We start from the raw sequence: 20386 nt of genomic DNA, 5'->3' as shown, positions 1-20386 counted from the left end.
GCACACTTACCAATGCGTAAGTCCTTTTTTTTTGCCTTAGGGTCAAAGTTCTTGTTCTAAGCATTAGAGCGTTCCGGAGCATCAGTCCTCAGTTATGCTGTTTGGACTGCCGGGGCTGCACCTCTGTCTTTAGATGGCAGCAACATTACGGCTCTCGTGGCTGTTCTTCATACTTTTCATCTTTTCAGTGGAGCTACGAGGAGAGCAGAAGGATGCAGCCCACACAGGAAAGAGCAGAGATGCTGTAAATGGCCAGTAAGTGGGTGTTTGAAATGATCCTCACTTCCATCCAACAACTTTCTTGATCAAATTTAGCGTTCATCCCACTCTTCTTTTGATTCCCCAGGCCCTCCATGCGGTCTGAGAGTGGTCACCTTGTATTTGCTACCGCTAAAGACAAGGACATCCGCTTCCAGACCTCAGAGGCAGGCCGCGTTAAAGTCAATAACGAAGATCTCATCCAGCTGCTGGGCCAGGCAAGATTCCGCTTTGTTCACTTATGAAATGCATTTGCTGCGCTTGGAGACCAGCTTGAATTTAAATCTACAGACAAAAAAAAAATATTTGAACAACTTCACACACACACTTTATTCCAGGCGCCATATTCTCTACATCCATGTTCAGTCACTCTTAAAAGGATCTACAGTTCCTGAAGTTTTTTTTCCTAAACTGTCTGATTTCAGGTTAAAACCAACAAAGAAGATATTAATCAAATTAAAACTCACGATGGTCCCGACACAGCCAACAAACTCCACCTCCTGGATACCAGGGTAAGGCACAAGGACTCGCTCGCCTTACTTCATTTTCCCACTCCAGGATATTTTACAGCAATAAAAGATGCAGGGTGCAAAACTGAATTTTGCTCAACATTCTTGCATTTTACAGTCAATATAAAACTAAAAGTTAAATAAAAAATGAACGTGCTTATATGGAGTTCATTCAAGTCATTTCTGCCTCAGTCCCTGATTGTAAAACGGGTGACCTTCTTGCTCTTTAGGTTGCAACGCTGGAGAATAAAGTCACCTCACTTGAATCGGTAAGACTCGTAACGAGTCTTTGATTTTTTTTTTCTTTCCTTTTTTTCACACATCATCAAAATATGTTTCCTTTACATTTGTATTGTCTTCCTCCTACAGGATGTCCATAAAACGTCCTGCAGCAGTAATCCCTGTCTAAATGGAGGAACGTGCTTAAATTTGCTGAATGCCTTTCACTGTCTGTGTCCAAGCACTTGGAATGTGAGCGCCACAGTGTTTCTCCTCTACTTTTTTTTTTTTCTCCACATCAAAAAATGTGACATGTAGAATTCTATACGTTATTAATTCTTGAAGTTAAATTAAGAAATACGCTTTTAGATTTTGAAATCGGAAATGGCTGGTCTACGTCTTTGACAATGAGCCGTTAAAGAATTAAGTGTCAGTCAGTTTTCTCATAATCCCTCCGGCCTTGTCTAAATCAAAGGGTCCTCGCTGTGAGACGGACGTGAACGAATGTCAAGTGCTGTCTGGGAGTATTCAGGGTTGTCACAATGGTGCCGCCTGTGTCAACACTCCCGGTTCTTTCAGGTGCTTAGACACGTTCCTTACTGCAGAGAAGTGAGAATGATGCTCTCTGCATCCCGGTGGTAACTGGCCACTTGTTGCCGTCAGGTGCGACTGCCTTCCCGAGTGGTCTGGGAATCTGTGCACCGTGCGCTATGACGACTGCAGGAATGGAGGTCAGGACCAGTGTTCACATGGCACTTGCATCGATGCCGACCGTGTTGTCGCTGGACAGGTACTTCTTAGGTTTTGCATATAGAAAAAAATAACTGCAGTCCTGCATTACATACATTATTTTTGCTGGCTTGTTTTTGTTCAGCCTAAATTCCAGTGCATTTGCGACGACGGCTGGCAGTCCTCGGCTGGAAACCCAGCCTGTGTGACTGACGTCAACGAATGTGAACTTCCAAACAAACCCTGCTCTGCCAACCCCGTGGTTCCCTGCTTCAACACCGAGGGCTCATTCTACTGCGGCGCCTGTCCAGCTGGTAACCGCTTCCAGCGCAGTCTGCACCAGACTTACTGACTAGTTGTATCCACTTTCAGACATTTTGCCTGCAGTTATTTGCAGTAATTTCTGAATTATTCCGCCGTGGCAGGTTGGCAGGGAAATGGCTACAGCTGTCAAGATGTGAATGAGTGCTTGACCAATAATGGCGGCTGCTCCACCGCTCCTACAGTGCAGTGCCTCAACACAATGGGTTCCTTCCACTGTGGTGCCTGCCCTCCAGGTAGGACAGGGGGAAAAGGACACATTAGATATGTGAATATATTTTCAATAAACCCCATCGACAACTTTTATATAACTAACATGTCATCATATTTTTCAAAGAAATATTGTAGAACTAAATGAAACTGTGGCTAGTTTTTGGGTGCCTAAGAACAGGGAGCAGGATACTGGCACCATTTCCCTTTGTTTCAGTAAACCTTAACTCTTATGTTCCCACAGGATATGAAGGGGACGGGAGGTCTTGCACCCAGGCTAATATCTGTGCAACCAACAATGGAGGCTGCTACCCATTAGCTACCTGCACCTCAAGTCCAGGTAAAAAAAATATATATATAACAGATAAATAACAAAATGATTTAATATAGAGTTTATTCAATCTAGAATGTATACATTCCCTTGGACAACAAGGTAATACCTGCTGCATCCACCAGGTTCCAGCATACCTGTATGCACCTGTCCTCCTGGATACCAAGGCAATGGTTATGGACCCACTGGTTGTTCCCAGACCAGCAACATCTGTCAGACCAACAATCCCTGCATCAATGGACAGTGTGTGGTGAGTTTCATGTCCACTACACTTTTACTTTAAGAAAAGTTTTTTTAGGGTTTGATTTTTTAACAACAAATGCTTCACGGCGATGACAGCCCACCACCGGGACTCCTGGTTACACTTGCAACTGCAACTCCGGATGGCAAGGACTCAACTGCGACCAGAATATCAACGAGTGCCTGAGCAATCCCTGTCAGAACGGAGGAAACTGCATTGATGCTGTCAACGGATTCACGTGCAACTGCACTGCCCAGTGGACCGGCACGTTCTGCGAGACCCAGCGCCAAGGTATGTGGATCGATGGCCTTAAGGAGAATGTGAACCAAGGAGGTGGTGCCCCCCCCGTTGAGACCTGGTGACTTGTCCTCACAGTGTGTGGAGGTTACCTGAGTGGCGACGCGGGCACCTTCAGTTTCCCCAACAACCCCGGTCACGATCAGTACGATCACGAGGTCAGCTGTGCCTGGGTGCTTCAAACCGTTTCAAACAAGGTAGGCCACAGTATGTATGCAGAATGTTAGCGGAAGGATGCACCGTTTAAACTCATGGGCTTGTTTGAAAACACAGCACAGTAAAAGTTAATTACACGGGAAACGGAAATAAGAGCCAATGACTGATTGCATGTTCACCTACATGTGACATTAAAGATTCCTCTTGTTCTCTGTTCTCTATTTTTCTTTTCTAGATTCTCCGCATTACGTTTCCCTTCTTCCACCTGGAGAGCAGCACCAACTGCAACTTTGACTTCCTCCAGATTCACGACGGCGACAGCGCCTCGGCGCACAAACTGGGCAAATACTGCGGCCAGAGCAGCCCGGCCGAGCTGCTCAGCTCGCACAATTCGCTGTACTTCTGGTTTCGCTCCGACCACATCGTCAGCGGCGGCGGTTTCACGGTGGCCTGGCAGTCGCAGGCCCCAGGTGGGTGACGGTCATTTTATTAGTCGGGATCAGTGTGGAGCAATTTTGTTAGCTTCTTATGACACTCGTCCTTTGATATGTTCTGTCTTATTTCAGTGTGTGGAGGTGAATTAACTGACACCTACGGCAACATCAACTCCCCTGGTTACCCTGGAAACTACCCACCCAACCGCGACTGCTACTGGACGGTGGACGTGGCGCCCGGCCTGCTCATTACCTTTGCGTTCGGGACGCTCAGCTTGGAGCATCATCCAGACTGTGTGCACGACTACCTTGAGGTAAAAAAATTGTAAATAATTTATGTTTATTAGAGTTGCTGGAAGATTAGAAATGCTTGAGAGATTATTGTGTATTTTATAGATTTTGGCCTTTAGTAACTTTTCTTTCTTCCACGACATTGTAGATACGAGACGGCCGTCTCCCCGAAGACGCCGTTCTGGGAAAGTACTGCAGCACAGCAACACCTGCCCCGCTGCAGACGACTGGTCCAGCTGCGTGGATTCACTTCCACTCTGATTCCAGCGTCGCTGACCAGGGCTTCCACATCACGTACACAACATCGCCGAGTAAGGCACACACACTGCGCGCTAGTATCGCAATGTGCACGGTGCACGGAGCAACGGAGTTCCAATTTACTTGATGTGTAGGAAAGCAAACATGGCCATCTAACTGTAATCTAATGGCCTAAAGTACAAAACATCAGAGGGAAAAGAATCTGAAAATTGTCTAATATGGTATGAAGGACTTTTGACAGTCAATTAAATTAAAGACAGAAACAATGCTGTCACCCTCTGTGCCTCTGACCTCAGGCACCGATGATAATTCTCTGTTCACACCGAGGAGACGGAACCTGCCTCTGATCTCGTGTCGTGTGTGCCAGGTGATCCCGGTTGCGGTGGAACCTTTACTGACAGTGAAGGCGTCATCATCTCTCCCAACTGGCCGAATGACTACGCCCACAACCGCCAGTGTGTCTACCTGATCAGGCTGCCGGTGGGAGAGACGGTGATGCTGAACTTCACTGACATGAGCCTGGAGAGTCACAGCAGCTGCTCCTTTGACTATGTCGAGGTGTGTGTGTGTGCGTTCATATGCAACAAACGTTACTGTCACCCAGTGAATAAAAAGTGATGACAAAAACTTCTCTGTGTGTTTTCATCGCCTGTCTGTATTTACAGGTTCGCGACGGCAGAACAGAGTCTGACCCGCTGATTGGGAAGTTCTGCGGCAGTATCCTCCCGGCTCCCATCCACTCGTCCTCCAACTACCTGTGGATCCGTTTTAAGTCTGACAGTGTGGTCAGCAGGGCTGGTTTCAGAGCCGTGTACACTGTCGGTGAGCCTCTTTTCTAGCAAAAACCAAAAAGCCGTTTTCTTTACGCAGTGAAGTATTTTATTGAAACCACTGTTGCTGAGTGTCGCTCACTCTCTCTGTCTCGCTCTCTCTCTCCAGGTTGCGGAGGCACTCTGACCGGGACGGGACAGATCCGATCCCCTTTCCACCCTAACGCCTATCCCCACAACAAGGAGTGTGAGTGGGTCATTAACCAGCCAGGGGGCTACGTGGTCACGCTCAACTTCTTGTCATTTGATGTTGAAGGAAACTCCTGCTTGTACGACTATGTTGAGGTGAATCTCTCTGGTCTCTGAGTCACACTCCTTTATATTCTCACTCTTTTATTTTCATGCAGCAGTTTGTTGCTCTGGCGAGATTAGACAATGCCAAATTAAATACGGTATTATGTCGTGATGTGTGTGCGGCTGTGGATGCATTGTGTCATCACTAACTGAGTGTGTTGTGCGTGTCCAGGTGAGGGATGGCTCCATGTCCAGTTCTCCCCTCCTCGGGAAATACTGCGGTGTTGCAGTTCCTCCCATGCTCCAGTCCACTCAGTCCTCCATGTACATCCGTTTCAAGACCGACGCGTCTGTTAACAACTTTGGCTTTGAAGCCGTTTACGGTTCTGCCATAGAGGGTGAGTCTTAGAACAGCTTCTCCCCATTCTTCTGTCAACTGGCCATGAAGGCATAAAGGGACTTTACAAAGCTTGTCAGTTTTCCCTTTTGAATTTTTTCAGGCTGTGGGGCGACCCTGAGCTCTCCCTCGGGCACCATCACCACCCCTGCCCATCCTACCAACTACCCCCATGGTGCAAACTGCACTTGGTATATCAACGTCGCCCCGGGCAACCTCGTGAGGTTGACCTTTGACACCTTCAACCTGGAGTACCATGCCAGCTGTAATTTTGATTACGTTGAAGTGTACGACAATGGCACGGTGGAGGCTGGGAACAAGATTGGCCGGTAAGTCAGACGCAAACACTCAGATACATCCTGACTTCATCTTTTTGTGACTGAGTTGAGTGATCCAGGTGTTTCTGGTGTGCAGGTACTGTGGCCGCACTCTCCCTCCATCCATCACCAGCACCGACAACCTGCTGACGCTGCTGTTTGTCTCTGACGCAAGTTTTGCAACTGAGGGATTCTCTGCCAGTTACACCTCCCTCAATGCAACCACAGGTACCCAAACTCTCAACTATCCTCTCAATGGAACCCCAGTGCCGAAACCTAATCAGCGTTAGAAGCTGAACGGTGACGCGGTCACACAAACCACCGACACATCCTACTGCCTTTCTCACCCAAGCTACCAAATAAGAAGCAAACAAGACCGTTGATGAGTCTTTTCCTTTCTTTTCTTCTCGTCAGACTGCAGTGAGACCTTCACATCTCCTACGGGGTCTTTCAGTTCACCCAACTACCCTCAAAACTACCCCACAAACAGAGACTGTATCTTTAAGATCATTGTGGAGGTTAACCGGCAGATCATGCTAAACTTCACCGCGTTTCAGTTGGAAGGTGCCCCGCCCTCGTGCAGCTATGACTTTGTGGAGATCAGGTAAGAAAAAGACCATCTATCTCTGTGAGTGTGACTTGTATGTAAATTATTGTTTTCAACTCGTAGGAATCACCTCCGAAAAGATCAGTGTGCTGAGTCATTATGATTTAATTCTGCATCTACTGCATGGACAGACATGTATTATATATATTAACCTTTGCACAGAGTCAGAGCGAGAGTCAACTAATTTAGTGTTGAGATGAACTGTCACGTGTGAACTGGTCAGTATTGCTTCAGAGAATTGAATCACTGGCTGTTTGTCATGTTCCAGGGATGGCGGCTATGAGACGTCTCCCTTGATCGGTAAATTCTGCGGCACCACAAGGCCTCCAGTCTTGGTGTCCCACAGCAACCGCCTGTGGGTGAGGTTCCGCTCCGATTCCGCCTTGACACAGATTGGATTTACTGCCCACTGGGACGGGACACAGACGGGTGAGTAAAGAGACTGTGAGACGAACCGTAGCCAAAAAAAAAAAAAAATGAATTCACTCAGGAGACAATTGTTGTGGGTTAGAACATTTCAAAATGAATCTACCTTTGTCCTATTTGCCCTGTGCAACATCAGGGAGGTTATAGACATTGATTATGTCCACAGTGTACATGAAGACAGTGGGATCCTTATGCTACAAGGTGGTGCGTGTTTAACTTGTCTCTTCTGTTTTATCTTTGGAGGCTGTGGAGGAAGCCTGACGACCGCCACTGGAGCATTCTCCTCTCCGAACTACCCTCTGCCCTACCATCCAAGTGCAGAGTGCTACTGGAACATCAGAACAAGCCAAGGCAGCAAGGTTTTCCTCTCCTTCTCGGATTTCCACCTGGAGGCTAGCACTACGTGCTCTTTTGATTACCTGGCTGTGAGTGTCTCATCTGGGAGCAGAGAGGAGGGGAGGTATTAAACACCCAATAAGGACAGACTCAAGACCCACTTCTTTGTTTTTTGTTTTGTTTTCAGGTGCATGATGGTAACAGCAGCGCTGCTCCGGAGCTGGCCAGGTTGTGTGGCATTCAGCAGCCTGGCATCATCAACTCAACAGGCCACGAGCTCTTTGTCAAGCTCCGTACGGACAGTAGCGTCGCTGCAGGGGGATTCCTGGCGTCCTACACCTCCAGTATGACGACACACTGTTGAACTATGATACCATACTGTAAAAACAGGCCTTGACAATAATCAGTAAACTGTGCACAGGGATTTAAGATAGAATATTTCAATCTTTTTTCTCCAGTTTCTGATTCAAACCTAATTCACCTTTCCTTCCTTTTTTTCTTTTTTAATCCAATGCTGTTTGTTTCCCGCCAGACTGCCGTGGCGTGCTGATCACCGGCCGATACAAGGGGGTTGTGGAATCGCTGAACTTCCCCAACACTTACCCCAGCAACTCTCAATGCAGCTGGACCATCCAGAGCACCAGAGGGAACAACGTCAACTACACTTTCACCGCCTTTGACCTGGAGAGCTCATACAGCTCTTGTGGCTACGACTACGTGAAGGTACCTGCGTCAACCTCTTCAGACGCTGGCGAGCTTTAGAACTGCTGCTTGTGTATATGGCTGCCCAACTAACAAAATGGATAATTACTAATAATTCTTCTTCCACCATTTGCTGCGCCAGCTCTACGATGGGCCAAATGATCAAGCGCCTCTGATCGGCTCTTTCTGCGGAAGCCAGCCACCTCCAGCCAACAGCACCACAAGCTCAGCGCTCACCCTCGTGTTCAGATCAGACTCCTCGGTCTCCAAGTCAGGCTTCCAGATGATGTGGTACCAGAATGGTAAGAGGCTCTCATCAACAAGGAAATGATATTGCAGATGATAAAAAGTAAGGAAGTGAAACAGACAGTAAACCAAAAAGTAAAACGAGTAATGAGAACACAATGTCAGTGTTTGGGTTAATCAAATGTTTTTTACCCTTGTGACTGACCCCAGGATTATTTGGGCCTGTGCAGGTTGTGGAGGGGAGCTCTCTGGACCGAGTGGCTCCTTCAACAGCCCAGACTACCCCAACAGATACCCAGAAAACAGAGAGTGTATCTGGTATATTACCACCACGGCTGGCAGCAGCATCACCATCACCATCCACGAGTTTGACGTCGAGTATCATCAGGATTGCAACTATGATGTGCTGGAGGTGAGCCACCGACCTGAGAGAGACTTAGATTTGATGCAGTTTCCATCCTTAAAGGCCCCTGAATCCTTTCCTGCTGTTTTCCCTTCAGGTCCACGGCGGCCCGGACCTCACAGCTCCTCAGCTGGCCAAGCTGTGCACCACCACCACCACCCCCATGCAAGTCTCCAGCACCGGCAACCTGCTGACCGTGCGCTTCAAGTCCGACGCTTACGTCAGCGGTCGTGGTTTCAACGCCAGCTGGACCGAAGTCCAGGGAGGTAGTTGGGCTGCAGACTGCACACAACTCACATGCTTTTTTCTTCACTCAGTGTGATTCTTGCAAACTTCTTTGGTTCTTCCCCCTCACAGGATGTGGTGGTCCAGTCGTGGCCCACTCAGGGGAGATCCATTCCCCTTCATATCCCAACACCTACCCACACAACGTGGACTGTTCCTGGGTCATCAGTGTGGATCCAAGCCACCGGGTCTTCCTCAACTTCTCCGACCTGGATATTGAGCTGCATACGTTGTGCAACTTTGACTACATAGCCGTGAGTTTCAGACCTCAGTCGCATTTTATTTACATCAAAGATCAGCATCCACGCAAAGGTGGGTCTTAAAACTGAAACTGTCCCAAACTGCTGCTGTTCCTTTCCACAGATCCATGACGGTCCAACCTCATCTTCACCTCTTCTTGACCGCGTGTGTGGCAACACTCTTCCTCGGTCAGTCACCTCCACGCAGAACACTGTGTATGTTCGCTTTAGATCGGACTCCAGTCAGAACCGCAGAGGTTTCAGTCTCCGGTTCTCAGAGGGTGAGTCAAATAAAGCCTTTTTTATCCCTCCTGGCAAGTAAAATACAGTCATGACCAATTTATACAATAATCTGTAGTGAAAAAAATCTATTGATTTTGTGTCCCAGATGTTGCTAATTCACTAATTCAACTGTTTTCTGATGAAACAGCATGCGGGGCGACAATCCTCAGCGACGACTTTGGTGGCGCCATCGCATCTCCAAGGTATCCGGCCTTGTACCCTGTCAATCAGAACTGCAGCTGGATCATCCGAGCCAAAGAGCCATGTGAGTTGCACCTGTCACTGCTGTATACGTCAATATATCACGCATGTGTAAGAATGTATTGTGTGGCTATGCTTTCTGTAGAAAACAACAGACAATGTGTGTGTTTTCCCTGCTGTTGAACCTTGGGTTTGTGTGTGTCTTTGTGTGTGTTTGTGTGTGTCTCTGAGAAGTCAACCATGTGACCCTCTCATTCACCGACTTTGGGTTGGAAGCCAACTATCTGAACTGCTCCCACGATGCTGTGGTGATCCGAGATGGCGACAATTACCAGGCACCTGCCGTTGGTCAGTCACAAAAACTACACAGACGTACTGTTTAATGAAGGATCACTTTTGTGATGGCGTCACAAAGTTGTGTTTATACACATGGAAGAAGTCAGCGTTTTTTCCAAAACGCAACTAAATTATAATGCAAAACTTTTCAGGCCGCTACTGTGGCACAGAATTACCTCTCCCAACAACATCCTTCAGTAACGCCATGGTGGTCAACTTCATCTCGGACAGTTCTGTATCCAGTAAAGGCTTCAGGGCCACCTACTCAGCATCCACCTCCAGTAAGTACACGCTCGACAGTTCCAGGATGTACAGCAGTGCCAGTAGAAACTGTTGACTTTGCCCTCCAGGCTGCGGGGGAGATTTTGTGATGGAGAGCGGCGCCTTCAACAGTCCCAGCTACCCGGATCCTTATCTGCCCAATCTGGAATGTGTCTGGACCGTCAGGAGCTCACCTGGGAATCGCTTGCAGCTCTCGTTCATGTAAGTCGGGTGAATCTCTCAGTCTCAATGAATCCCAATCAATGGCTGCATCCTGGTCACTGCAGAGGATAGGTTTAAAGGAAACGTGCAAAGCCAGCAGATATCTGTCTTTTATTTTATTTTTTTGTTATGTATTTTTATTTTTTTGATTAGTACATTATCAATTTTTTTTGTGTTTTTCTTAGTGACTTCCACCTGCAGGGTGGCTCCGGCTGTCAGAATGACTACGTGGAGATCAGAGAGGGCAACTCCACGGGGCATCTGGTTGGTTGTTTCTCTGGAAACGACCTGCCCTCTAACTACACCTCCGTGATTGGTCACATCCTGTGGATTAAGTTTGCGTCAGATGCATCAATAAGCGGCGCCGGATTCAGAGCCGCCTTTTCCCACCGTGAGTTTCTGTAAAGGGTCACACTGTGGCACGGTGTGTTACATGATTTAAATGCAGTAGTTTTGTCGATGAAGGCCTGGGAATGATTATTACCGCAACAAGTGACTTCACTTTATCTGCTTCCTGTTCTTGGTTGTCTCACCAGTGTATGGAAACGACTTGGAAGGAGAATTTGGACAGATTGCATCGCCGCTTTATCCCAGAACGTATCCCAACAACGCCAACTACCGCTGGACCATCACAGTGGCGGCAAACAGTTTAATCGAGATCCGCTTTCTGGAAATGGATATTGAAGATGCCACTGATTGCTACTATGACCACCTCAAAGTAAGCCCACTTGAACTGTAACATTATATGGTAATAGATCAGCTGATTAATTACTCTGCTCCAACCATTTCCCTGTTATTTTTCTTTCTCCAGATATTCGACGGCCCCACTGTCTATTACTACCCCATTGGCACGTTCTGTGGATTGAGATTACCACCTCCGGTCAGAAGCTCTGGAAGCACCGTCACCCTACAGTTCCAGTCTGATTCAGTTGTAGGAGGAAAAGGCTTCTTCATTGAGTGGACTGCCATCCAGGACTCAGGGCCACCGCCCACAATCCCACCGGGTTCGACAAAACAGCCCATTTATTCCTTCTGCTTATATGACACAATACTTATTTGCAAAGTAATATTTATCAAAGTCACTGAGGCTTGTAATTGTACATAATTATTATTTATATGGAGCAGCAGCATAAATAGACAGATGTGCAACTCTTTTGTTTGACTTTTGGTGGAATGTAAAAAAATGAAACTTATTTAATTTCTCTCCTTGTTCTCTGTGTTCATCAGGTTCGTGCGGTGGGATGCTGATGACTGGCGAGAGCCCCGGCTTCCTCTTCTCTCCCGATTGGCCCGAAAGCTACCCCTTGAACCAGGAGTGCACCTGGTTGATCCGTTCTCCGGACTCAACTGTGGAGCTCAACCTCTTGTCCTTGGACATTGAAGACAACCCCATGTGCTCCTTTGACAGCCTGGTCATCAGAGACGGTGAGCCTTTTAAACGAAGCAGCACAGTGCAGGTGTGTTGCTTCTGCAGCGCAGCTCCTCATCTTTCTCCGTGTTTATGTGTCTGTGCATGTGTGTGCTCAGGTGCAAGCAGTCTGTCCCCCATGTTGGCCACCTTATGCGGCCATGACCTGCCAGGCTCCATCCACTCCACAGGAGACTCCATGTACATTCATTTCACCTCAGACAGCAGCGCCAGTGGACGAGGCTTTAACGCCTCCTACTCCAGAGGTTAAAACCTCTGAAGGTTTTTCCTTCATTCATTCATTCATTCATTCATTCATTCATTTATACGGCACTTCTTCATTGTTTAAAAATTTTAAGTGATAATGGTGTGGGTTCCGTCGCCCTCTCCAGGTTGTGGAGGCCTCCTGCACACAGACCGCGGCGTGCTGAGCAGCCCCCGCTACCCTCAGAGCTACCTGCCGGCTCAGAACTGCTTCTGGCACGTGATGGTGACCCCTGGCTTCAGGGTCTCTCTCACCTTTCAGAGCCCCTTCCAGGTCCAAGGCTACGGCACCCACTGCAGCACCGGAGACTACCTGGAGGTACGGTGTCTCAGATTTAGTGGCATCTAGTGGGGAGAAAGCATACTGCAGGACATTCCAGTGCCAGTGTAACAATCCAAAACAGTAAAGCTGGTTCATGTTTGTAAAGGGTAAATTTCAGAAATAGTTTAGATAAGATAAAATTCTGTCAGGGTTTTGGGATATTAGATTTTCTATTGTGCTATTATTCTATTGATTGCTCAAACACAAGATCTCTCTATGTTGACTTCCGGCTGTGTGTGTCCCACTGCTATGTGCAGGTCAGGAATGGCCCAGATAGTTCTGCTCCACTGCTGGGTGAACGCCTCTGCGGCGCAACTCCACCAAATCCCCTCCAAACTACCGACAATCACCTCTTCATTTCATTCGTGTCGGATGCCTCCATTGAAGGCAGCGGCTTCAAGCTGGTGTTCGAAGCCCACAGTCAGGGTACGGCCACCGCTTTATTTGCAGCTTCCATTGATTTGTTCCTTCATTCTCATCCGTAATGTGTTGTCTTGCAGCCTGTGGAGGAGTGATCGAGCTGAATGACGGCGACCCTCCAGGCTACATCACTTCACCCAACTATCCTCAGAACTACCCGCAGAACATCGACTGCTTCTGGGTGATATCGGTGCCCAACGGAGAAGCAGTGAAAATTGACTTTGAGGATGAATTCTACATTGAGCTGTCTGACAAGTACGGCTGCTTCTTGCTTGCTTTGGGTCTCCAATCACTATTGGGTCTTCAAATGACAATGTTTGTCCTGTTCCTGTCGTCCTCAGCTGTCTTCACGACTACCTGGAGCTGCACGATGGCTCCAACCTGAACGCCGAGCTCATCTCCAGGCTCTGCGGCAACACCCGGCCATCCACCCAGGTCTCCACAGGCTCCTTCTTGCTGCTCAGGTTTCGCACTGACACAAGTGTCACGCACAAAGGCTTCAAAGCCAAATACTCCATCGGTAAGTCAGTCGCGTGTTCCAAAGAACGGCAGATCCACCCGGTGAATCGGAACCACTCTCATGAAGCACGGCGTGTTTATCGCAGCAACTTGTGGAGGCACCTACATCGGCCAGAGTGGGGCGCTCCACAGCCCCGGCTTCCCAGGATCCAACTACCCCGACAGCTCCAGCTGTGAGTGGTACCTGGAGGGACCCACGGGCCACTATCTCACTCTGACCTTCGGCAGCTTTAGCCTTCAGTCTTCGGCAGACTGTTCTGCAGACTATGTGGAGATCAGAGAGTACAATGCCTCAGGTAAACATAAAAAATAGCTGGAAAATCAGCTGAGCTTCTGCACTGTTTGTGAAGATTTTTCAACTGTATAAAACATGAGAAAGCACTGACACAGCAACCACCAACTTATTCGTCACAATAAATGTCATGCCACTGACTCAAACCTCTCGTGTCCTGCTGGACTCAGGGCGCCTGTTGGGTCGTCACTGTGGCAGCACACTACCTGCCTCGCTGGAGACGTCGGACAGTTTTGCTTACGTCCGCTTCGTCAGCGACGCCAGTGGAAACGCTGCAGGATTCAGTCTGTCATTTGAAGCCAGCGTGGAAGGTACAGTTACACTTTTCTTTTCTTTTTTCCCTCCATCTGAAACATCAACCTTGCACACGCTATCCCAAGAAGGCTCCATGTTGTTACTCCGGAAAATGGCTTTAAAGTGCGACTGAAGTGCGAACGTCTGCCTCCTCTTTGCTGCAGTCTGCGGAGGAGAGCTGAACGCTCCCTCGGGAACAATTTCTTCGCCCAACTACCCCAACTTGTACCCGCACAGCCGGGTGTGTCGCTGGGAGATCGTTGTGCCTGCTGGTCGGCGGGTGACGCTCACCATCAATGACCTGCGGCTGGAGGACACGGCGGCTTGCTCGTTCGATTACGTCGAGGTAAAAACTGCCCTCTCTCTTTTTTTTCCCCCCAGTATATTGAATTCAACATTTGAACATTTTTTTAAACTTGACTTTTGTTGTGTTGTGTTGTATTGCACATTATTCTTATGCCAAAGTTTAGCAGCACATAAATTTAGCCTCCTTGTCAATTGTCAACAGATTTATGAGAATGATTTAAGATCACCTAATTCAAATATGGAGCTCTATTAAACTTCTTGTGTCATCCAGATCCTCAACGGCTTGACACCTGGTGCCCCGCGCCTTGAGAGATTCTGTGGCACCGTGCCTACAGGCACGCAGGTGCGCTCATCTGGAAGAACCATGGTTGTCGTCTTCAGTACTGACGCCTCCGTATCCAACGGAGGATTCACGGCCTCCTACTCATCTGATGAGGCTGCAGGTCAGATGTTTCCTTGATCGCATGGAAGGGTTTTATTTTTGCTTCCCCTCTTAAACCTTTTTGCATCTGTCCCTTGGTATCAGAGTGTGGAGGAATCCTGAGCGACTCGGCTGGTGGAAACTTCACCTCCCCCGGGTACCTTGTGTCCAACTACAGCAGCAACCTCAACTGCGAATGGCTGATCCAGAATCCGCAGCATGTCAATTCCTCCATTGTGGTGATGATCGAGGATCTGCATGTGCAGAGCCACCAAACCTGCTCCTTGGACTACCTCCAGTTCCGCCTAGGTGAGGTTCACACACAGAGAGAATTGCAACAGGTGTTCTCAGAAGTAGCAGTGATATGGGGGGAAAAGACTGACCTCTCCTTCCTGCAGGTGACTCAGACGGAGAGCTGCTGGCCAAATTCTGCGGACAGACCGTCCCGACACTTCCAATTGTGGTCTTCACGCCCGAACTGTGGGTCCATTTCCAGACTGACTCCTCTGGGGGAGACTTGGGCTTCAGGGCAAAGTACATGTTCTCCGGTAAGACACATAAGCGTAGTTGTGGCAGTGCCGAGCTAAGACAAGAGTCACAAGCTTCATAATGTGGTCTTTTGTCATCCTTGATGCTTGGCAGAGTGTGGAGGCCTGCAGACGGGTGAGGGAGGGGCTTTATCCAGTCCTAACTACCCAGACGCCTACCCCAGTCTCAGTCGCTGTGCTTGGCTGTTGGAGGCTCCAGCCGGTCACACTATCACGGTTCGTTTGCTTCCTTAATGAGTCAGAAACAGTTGTGGCGCCGTCCCCCCCCCCCAAAAACAATGCCTCCATCCACCTGCAGTTCACCTGTTCTGCCAGCAGAGGTCACTGTTAAAAAGGACCTTTTGTGTTTCTTACTGCAGCTCACCTTCAGCTTCTTCAACCTGGAGCCTCACTCTCAATGCAGCTGGGACTCCCTCACCATCTTCAATGGAGGCTCCCCAGGCTCCCCCATCATTGGCCAGTACTGTGGCACCACCTCCCCCGGCACCATCCAATCAGGGTCCAACAAGCTGGCCATCGTTTTCCTGGCCGATCACAGCGTCTCCAAAGGAGGCTTCCTCGCCACTTGGTCGTCCGACTCCTCCGGTAGGTTGACACGAGCTCAATTAACGTCCTTTGCGCTGTGACAGAAATAATTATTAACATTCGTCATATTGTTTCTGCAGGCTGCGGAGGGGTTCTCCACTCAGATTACGGCATCATCAAGTCTCCAAACTTTCCTCAGAACTTCCCAGCCAATGTGGAGTGTTCCTGGAGGATTATTGCCCATGAAGGAAACCACCTGGAGATGAGCTACGACAGTAACTTCCAGATTCCAGACAGCAGTGGGTCCTGCCTCAACAGCTACGTCAAGGTATCAGAGGCGGGACCATCACAGAAGCAAGACATCCTCAGAGATCTGAAAAATCCTCTGAAAACCTCAAGGCCCCAACTGCAAACACCGGCTGGACTAAACATTTTGTGTGCTTTTCATGTCTTGTGCCAGGTGTGGTCTGGTCACGGACAACATGCAGAGGATCTACTGTCGACAGGCTGCGGCTCGGCCGCCCCCAGTCCCATCGTTGCTCCCTATAACATCATCAGCAGCAGGTTTCAGAGCAGCGGAGCCCCTGGAGCAGGGTTCATGGCGTACTTCAGCACCAGTAAGAACGAGCCCGTGCGAGCACATGAGAAAGCAGAACACATCTTATCGACTATTCCCTGCGAAAACCTTGCTGATCTTGATGCAATGTGTTTGGCAGGCTGCGGTGCAAACTTCACAGCCCCCAGCGGCCGCGTGGTTTCTCCAAACTACCCCGCCGACTATCCTTACTTCTCCAACTGCAACTACACCATCCGTGCTGTGCAGGCTGTGCTCGTCCTCACGTTCAAGACCTTTCAAGTCGAGGGTACGTGGAAGTATCGCACACACAAATAAGAACGCCCATATGATTACATGTGAAAGTTAAAATACAGACAGACTTCATATTGTTGGTTGTATTAGTTGTTTGTTTTTCTGCGGTGCAGCCCACTCCAACTGTCAGTATGACGGCTTGAAGATATACAACCTGGCGACTGGCGGCTCAGCGATTGCCACCCTGTGTGGTTCCACCATTCCTGGACCCTTCTCGGCCTTTGGCTCCTTGCTGCTCAACTTCTACTCTGACTCTGTGATCAGCAGCAGCGGCTTCATGGCCGAGTACAAGACCTACCGTGAGTCAACAAACAGAAGAACGTGAAGAGGAGGGTCAGGGTTCAGGTTAGGTTCATAAAAAGCGAGGTCAGGAGAAAATGAGTGTGTGTTTGTGTTTATTTTTTGCAGCATGCGGCGGCACCTTCAACAGTACGATGGGCACCGTCAGCAGCCCTGCGCTGTCCCTGGTCGACTACCACCATAACATCAACTGCACCTACCACATCGTGGTCTCAGCCAACACAATCATCAAACTCAGGTCAGTCAGACTCGACTGCGCTGAGTCCGTTTAACTGCACGACTGCGACGCTGTGGTTGCATTGCTGCGTATGTGACTATTCCAACTTTTCCTCTCTCCACAGATTCAACACCTTCCACCTGGAGGCGTCTTCCTCCTGTCGCTATGACTACGTGGCCGTGCACGACGGAGGGGACTCTTTGGCGCCCCTGCTGGGGAAGTTCTGCGGTCAGGTGCTGCCGCCCATCCTGCTCTCGTCGTCCAATCAGCTCTTCCTGGTCTTCAAGACAGACAACTCTGTGAGCGGGGTCGGCTGGAGGGCCACCTACGAGCAGACACTCGGTTGGTCCTGCACATGAGATTTAATTAATGTCATGATGGCAAAGAGGAGATGATCAGCTAAAGAATAATTGTTCTCGCTTAGTTGTTTCTCTGCAGGGTTTTGTGGCACTTTTGCAGGAGCGGTGAAGTGAATCAGTCTCTCTGTGTTTCTCGCAGGTCCTGACCAAGGCTGCGGTGGCTACCTGTCCATGCCGATGGGCATGTTTGGCACCCCCGATCCAAACCTGGACGGGCGCTACGAACCCTGGATGGACTGCCTGTGGACCATAGAGATGCCGGTCAACAGGGTCGTCAACCTGACCTTCAACTCCTTCGACGTCGAGGGCTCCTACGCCTGCAACTACGACTATGTTCAAGTAACACAACACACCTGAGGCTCTTTCAAGTCAGGCTTTTTGCAGCTGAATTGAAGTTTTATCATGGCTGGGTTTTCTAAATGAAAGAGTTCCCTTGAGGATGAGGAAACAGACTGAAGAGCAGCCGTGTGTGAACATGCTCATGTGTGTCTCTGCTCAGGTGTACGACGGCGACAGCGTTCACTTCCCTCTCGTCGGAACCTTTTGCGGAACCTCCATCCCGTCCTTCTTCTTATCCAGCGGAAACCTCCTCACCGTCCGCTTCGTCTCGGACGGCACGGTGCAAAAGGCAGGGTTCAACGCCACCTACAGGGCGATGCCATGTAAGACACTGAACTGACTTGCGTGAGGTCTCATTATTCTCAAAGTGTTAAAAAAGCAAATTGGATGGTGAACATAAAACAAGAGATGCATTAAAAAATTAATGATGTATTTGTTGCCCACACGTTGCTGACCCAGCGCTCTGAATGTTCTTCCCTCAGTGCTCTGCGGCGGGACTCTGAATGCCACCACCGGCGTGCAGAGCTTGACCTCGCCTTACTTCCCCGGCGCCTACCCCGAGTTCACCTCCTGCCGCTGGATCCTGGACGCCCCCCCACAGGAGACCATCCAGGTGTCCGTTCACACCTTTGCCCTGGACCCCAGCCAGAGCTGCACCACAAACTACCTGGAGATCAACGACTGGCCTGTGGTGAGTTTCGGAGCCGAATGAACCGAGAAAACACACTTGGAGGAAATAATTTTGCTGATGCAGGTCATTTTTTTCTCTTTGCAGGGAGACTTCGGCCAGTCTCATAAATACTGCCCATCAGATGACCATCCGCTTGTCTTCTACAGCTTCGGCAGGACGGTCCTGGTGCACTTCAAATCGGACGCCTTCATAGCAGGAAATGGTCTGAACATCACATTTAAAATTGCCAGTAAGTTTCACTTCCTTTCTAAACCCGAGGGGTGTAGCTTTGCACTGTCCTGAGCCCCTTTACAGGGAAAACTGCCACTGTCATGTTTTCATTCAGTTGAAATAAAGAAGAGGTACAACAAGTAATAATGACAACCAAGTAAATCCAAAAAACAAAAGTGCCTATCAGTAATTCTTTGACTCTGCAGTCTGATTATTGTTTTATTTTCCCCAGACTGCAGCAGAACATATGAACAGGAGTTTGGTTCCCTGAAGAGTCCTGGCTGGCCTGACATCTACCCTCATAGCATAGACTGCACCACCGTCCTGAAGGCACCACAGAACCACTCCATCTCCCTGTTCTTTGACGCCTTTGATGTGGAGAGCCACTCCAGCTGTCAGTATGACTACCTGGAGGTAAAATCATTATGCACACAGATGCCAGTACGACTCCTCCTGAGGTTCTGACGAGCAGCCGCTCTGCTGACTGGGAGACGCAGACTGGCGTATGGATGATCACAGCGCCATCTGTCTGCCGTTTCTCAGATCCGTAACGGCAGCACGGCCAACGCTCCGCTCATCGACCGCTTGTGTGGTGGCATCCTGCCCAACCCCATCTTCCCGGCTTCCAACCAGCTCTACTTGCGCTTCAAGAGCGACTTCTCCAACGCTCGAGACGGCTTCGAGGCCACGTGGACGTCGTCCCCTCAAGGTCCAAACACATTACTTATTTCAGGATGATGAAGATTTGCTTGAACAGTGAACACAGTCTATGACAGAACTGTGCAACACTGAAGGCTTGTCGCTCAGGGGATTTCAGATGGTGTGGTGAAAATGATAAAATCAACAATTTTAAATGTCAATGTGTTTCGTTGCTAGGTTGTGGTGGCACCCTTGTTGGAGACCATGGCTCCTTTACGAGTCCCAACTATCCAGGCACCTACAGTAACAACACCCACTGTGAGTGGCTCATCAGGGCACCCAGAGGTCGATTGGTGACGGTCACCTTCGAGCAGTTCAGTGTCAGTGACCCTGGAGATTGCCAGAACAACTACCTGAAGTTGTACGATGGCTCTGATTCGTCCACACTGCCTGTCGGACCGTACTGTGGACCGGTATGTGACATTAGTAACTACTACAGAAACACTCTAGCCTAGTCAGCCATTTAGGTTCTGTTTTTGGAAGATTACTTGACATGAAAATTGCATTGACAATGCATTCAGCCTGATTATGGTATTCATCTTCTCTGTTTTTTGCCTTTTGTTCAGGAAACCAACATCGCACCATTTACGGCCTCCTCCCATCAAGTCTTTGTTGAGTTTCACGCTCAGTTTGCCAGCCTGCCCTCAGGCTTCAGACTCACTTGGAGCAGCTGAGTTTTCTTTTCTTTCTTTCTTTTTGTTTGTTTGTTTAATCAACTTGAATCCATGTATCTGCTGTATGTGTGTTGATGTATTAAATAATTGATCCAAGACATTAAAAAAAGTTGCTCTGTCTTTTTGCTGTTT

General features: G+C 48.9%; 1 protein-coding gene across 2 annotated transcripts; it reads left to right on the top strand.

Moving 5' to 3' along the window:
- The first annotated feature begins 112 nt into the window (after positions 1-112).
- Positions 113-20352, top strand: cubn (cubilin (intrinsic factor-cobalamin receptor)). 2 transcript variants are annotated; one of them, XM_076047494.1, is made up of 67 exons: positions 113-255; positions 347-476; positions 684-770; positions 998-1036; positions 1137-1238; positions 1462-1565; positions 1650-1776; positions 1861-2029; positions 2141-2272; positions 2491-2586; positions 2703-2827; positions 2917-3109; positions 3194-3312; positions 3507-3741; positions 3838-4019; positions 4145-4307; positions 4622-4812; positions 4920-5076; positions 5194-5369; positions 5551-5716; positions 5819-6044; positions 6130-6260; positions 6447-6636; positions 6908-7068; positions 7309-7490; positions 7589-7745; positions 7934-8124; positions 8246-8405; positions 8580-8761; positions 8850-9018; positions 9110-9291; positions 9401-9557; positions 9707-9823; positions 9994-10107; positions 10248-10376; positions 10446-10578; positions 10764-10969; positions 11115-11296; positions 11390-11582; positions 11806-12003; positions 12106-12252; positions 12379-12569; positions 12830-12998; positions 13073-13247; positions 13334-13512; positions 13598-13807; positions 13974-14114; positions 14262-14443; positions 14675-14846; positions 14930-15133; positions 15223-15372; positions 15467-15588; positions 15732-15957; positions 16038-16225; positions 16358-16514; positions 16614-16760; positions 16879-17064; positions 17174-17303; positions 17407-17624; positions 17781-17980; positions 18141-18303; positions 18463-18671; positions 18756-18900; positions 19114-19295; positions 19425-19590; positions 19758-19993; positions 20147-20352. In XM_076047494.1, the coding sequence occupies exons 1-67, from the start codon at positions 134-136 to the stop codon at positions 20252-20254; spliced, it is 10878 nt and encodes a 3625-aa protein (XP_075903609.1). In that variant the 5' UTR covers positions 113-133; the 3' UTR covers positions 20255-20352. The 2 variants fall into 2 exon arrangements, with proteins under 2 accessions (XP_075903609.1, XP_075903608.1); XM_076047493.1 differs by lacking the exons at positions 113-255; positions 347-476; positions 1462-1565 and having other exon boundaries at positions 681-770.
- Positions 20353-20386: the final 34 nt, after the last annotated feature.

This window comes from Nelusetta ayraudi, unplaced genomic scaffold, assembly GCF_046127955.1.
Source record: "Nelusetta ayraudi isolate G7.1 ecotype Tasmania unplaced genomic scaffold, CSIRO-AGI_Nayr_v1 ptg000094l, whole genome shotgun sequence".
NCBI lineage: Eukaryota > Metazoa > Chordata > Actinopteri > Tetraodontiformes > Monacanthidae > Nelusetta > Nelusetta ayraudi.
The sequence above is the reverse complement of the archived record's forward strand: the minus strand, read 5'-3'. Positions and strand labels throughout refer to the sequence as shown.

Bases quoted from the DNA above. Each gene is read 5' to 3' on its own strand.
- cubn (XM_076047494.1), top strand. From the start codon at position 134: ATGGCAGCAACATTACGGCTCTCGTGGCTGTTCTTCATACTTTTCATC. The intron at 12,004-12,105 runs GTGAGCCTTTTA...GTGTGTGCTCAG, and splicing joins CAGCCTGGTCATCAGAGACG to GTGCAAGCAGTCTGTCCCCC. The intron at 17,981-18,140 runs GTAACACAACAC...GTCTCTGCTCAG, and splicing joins GCAACTACGACTATGTTCAA to GTGTACGACGGCGACAGCGT.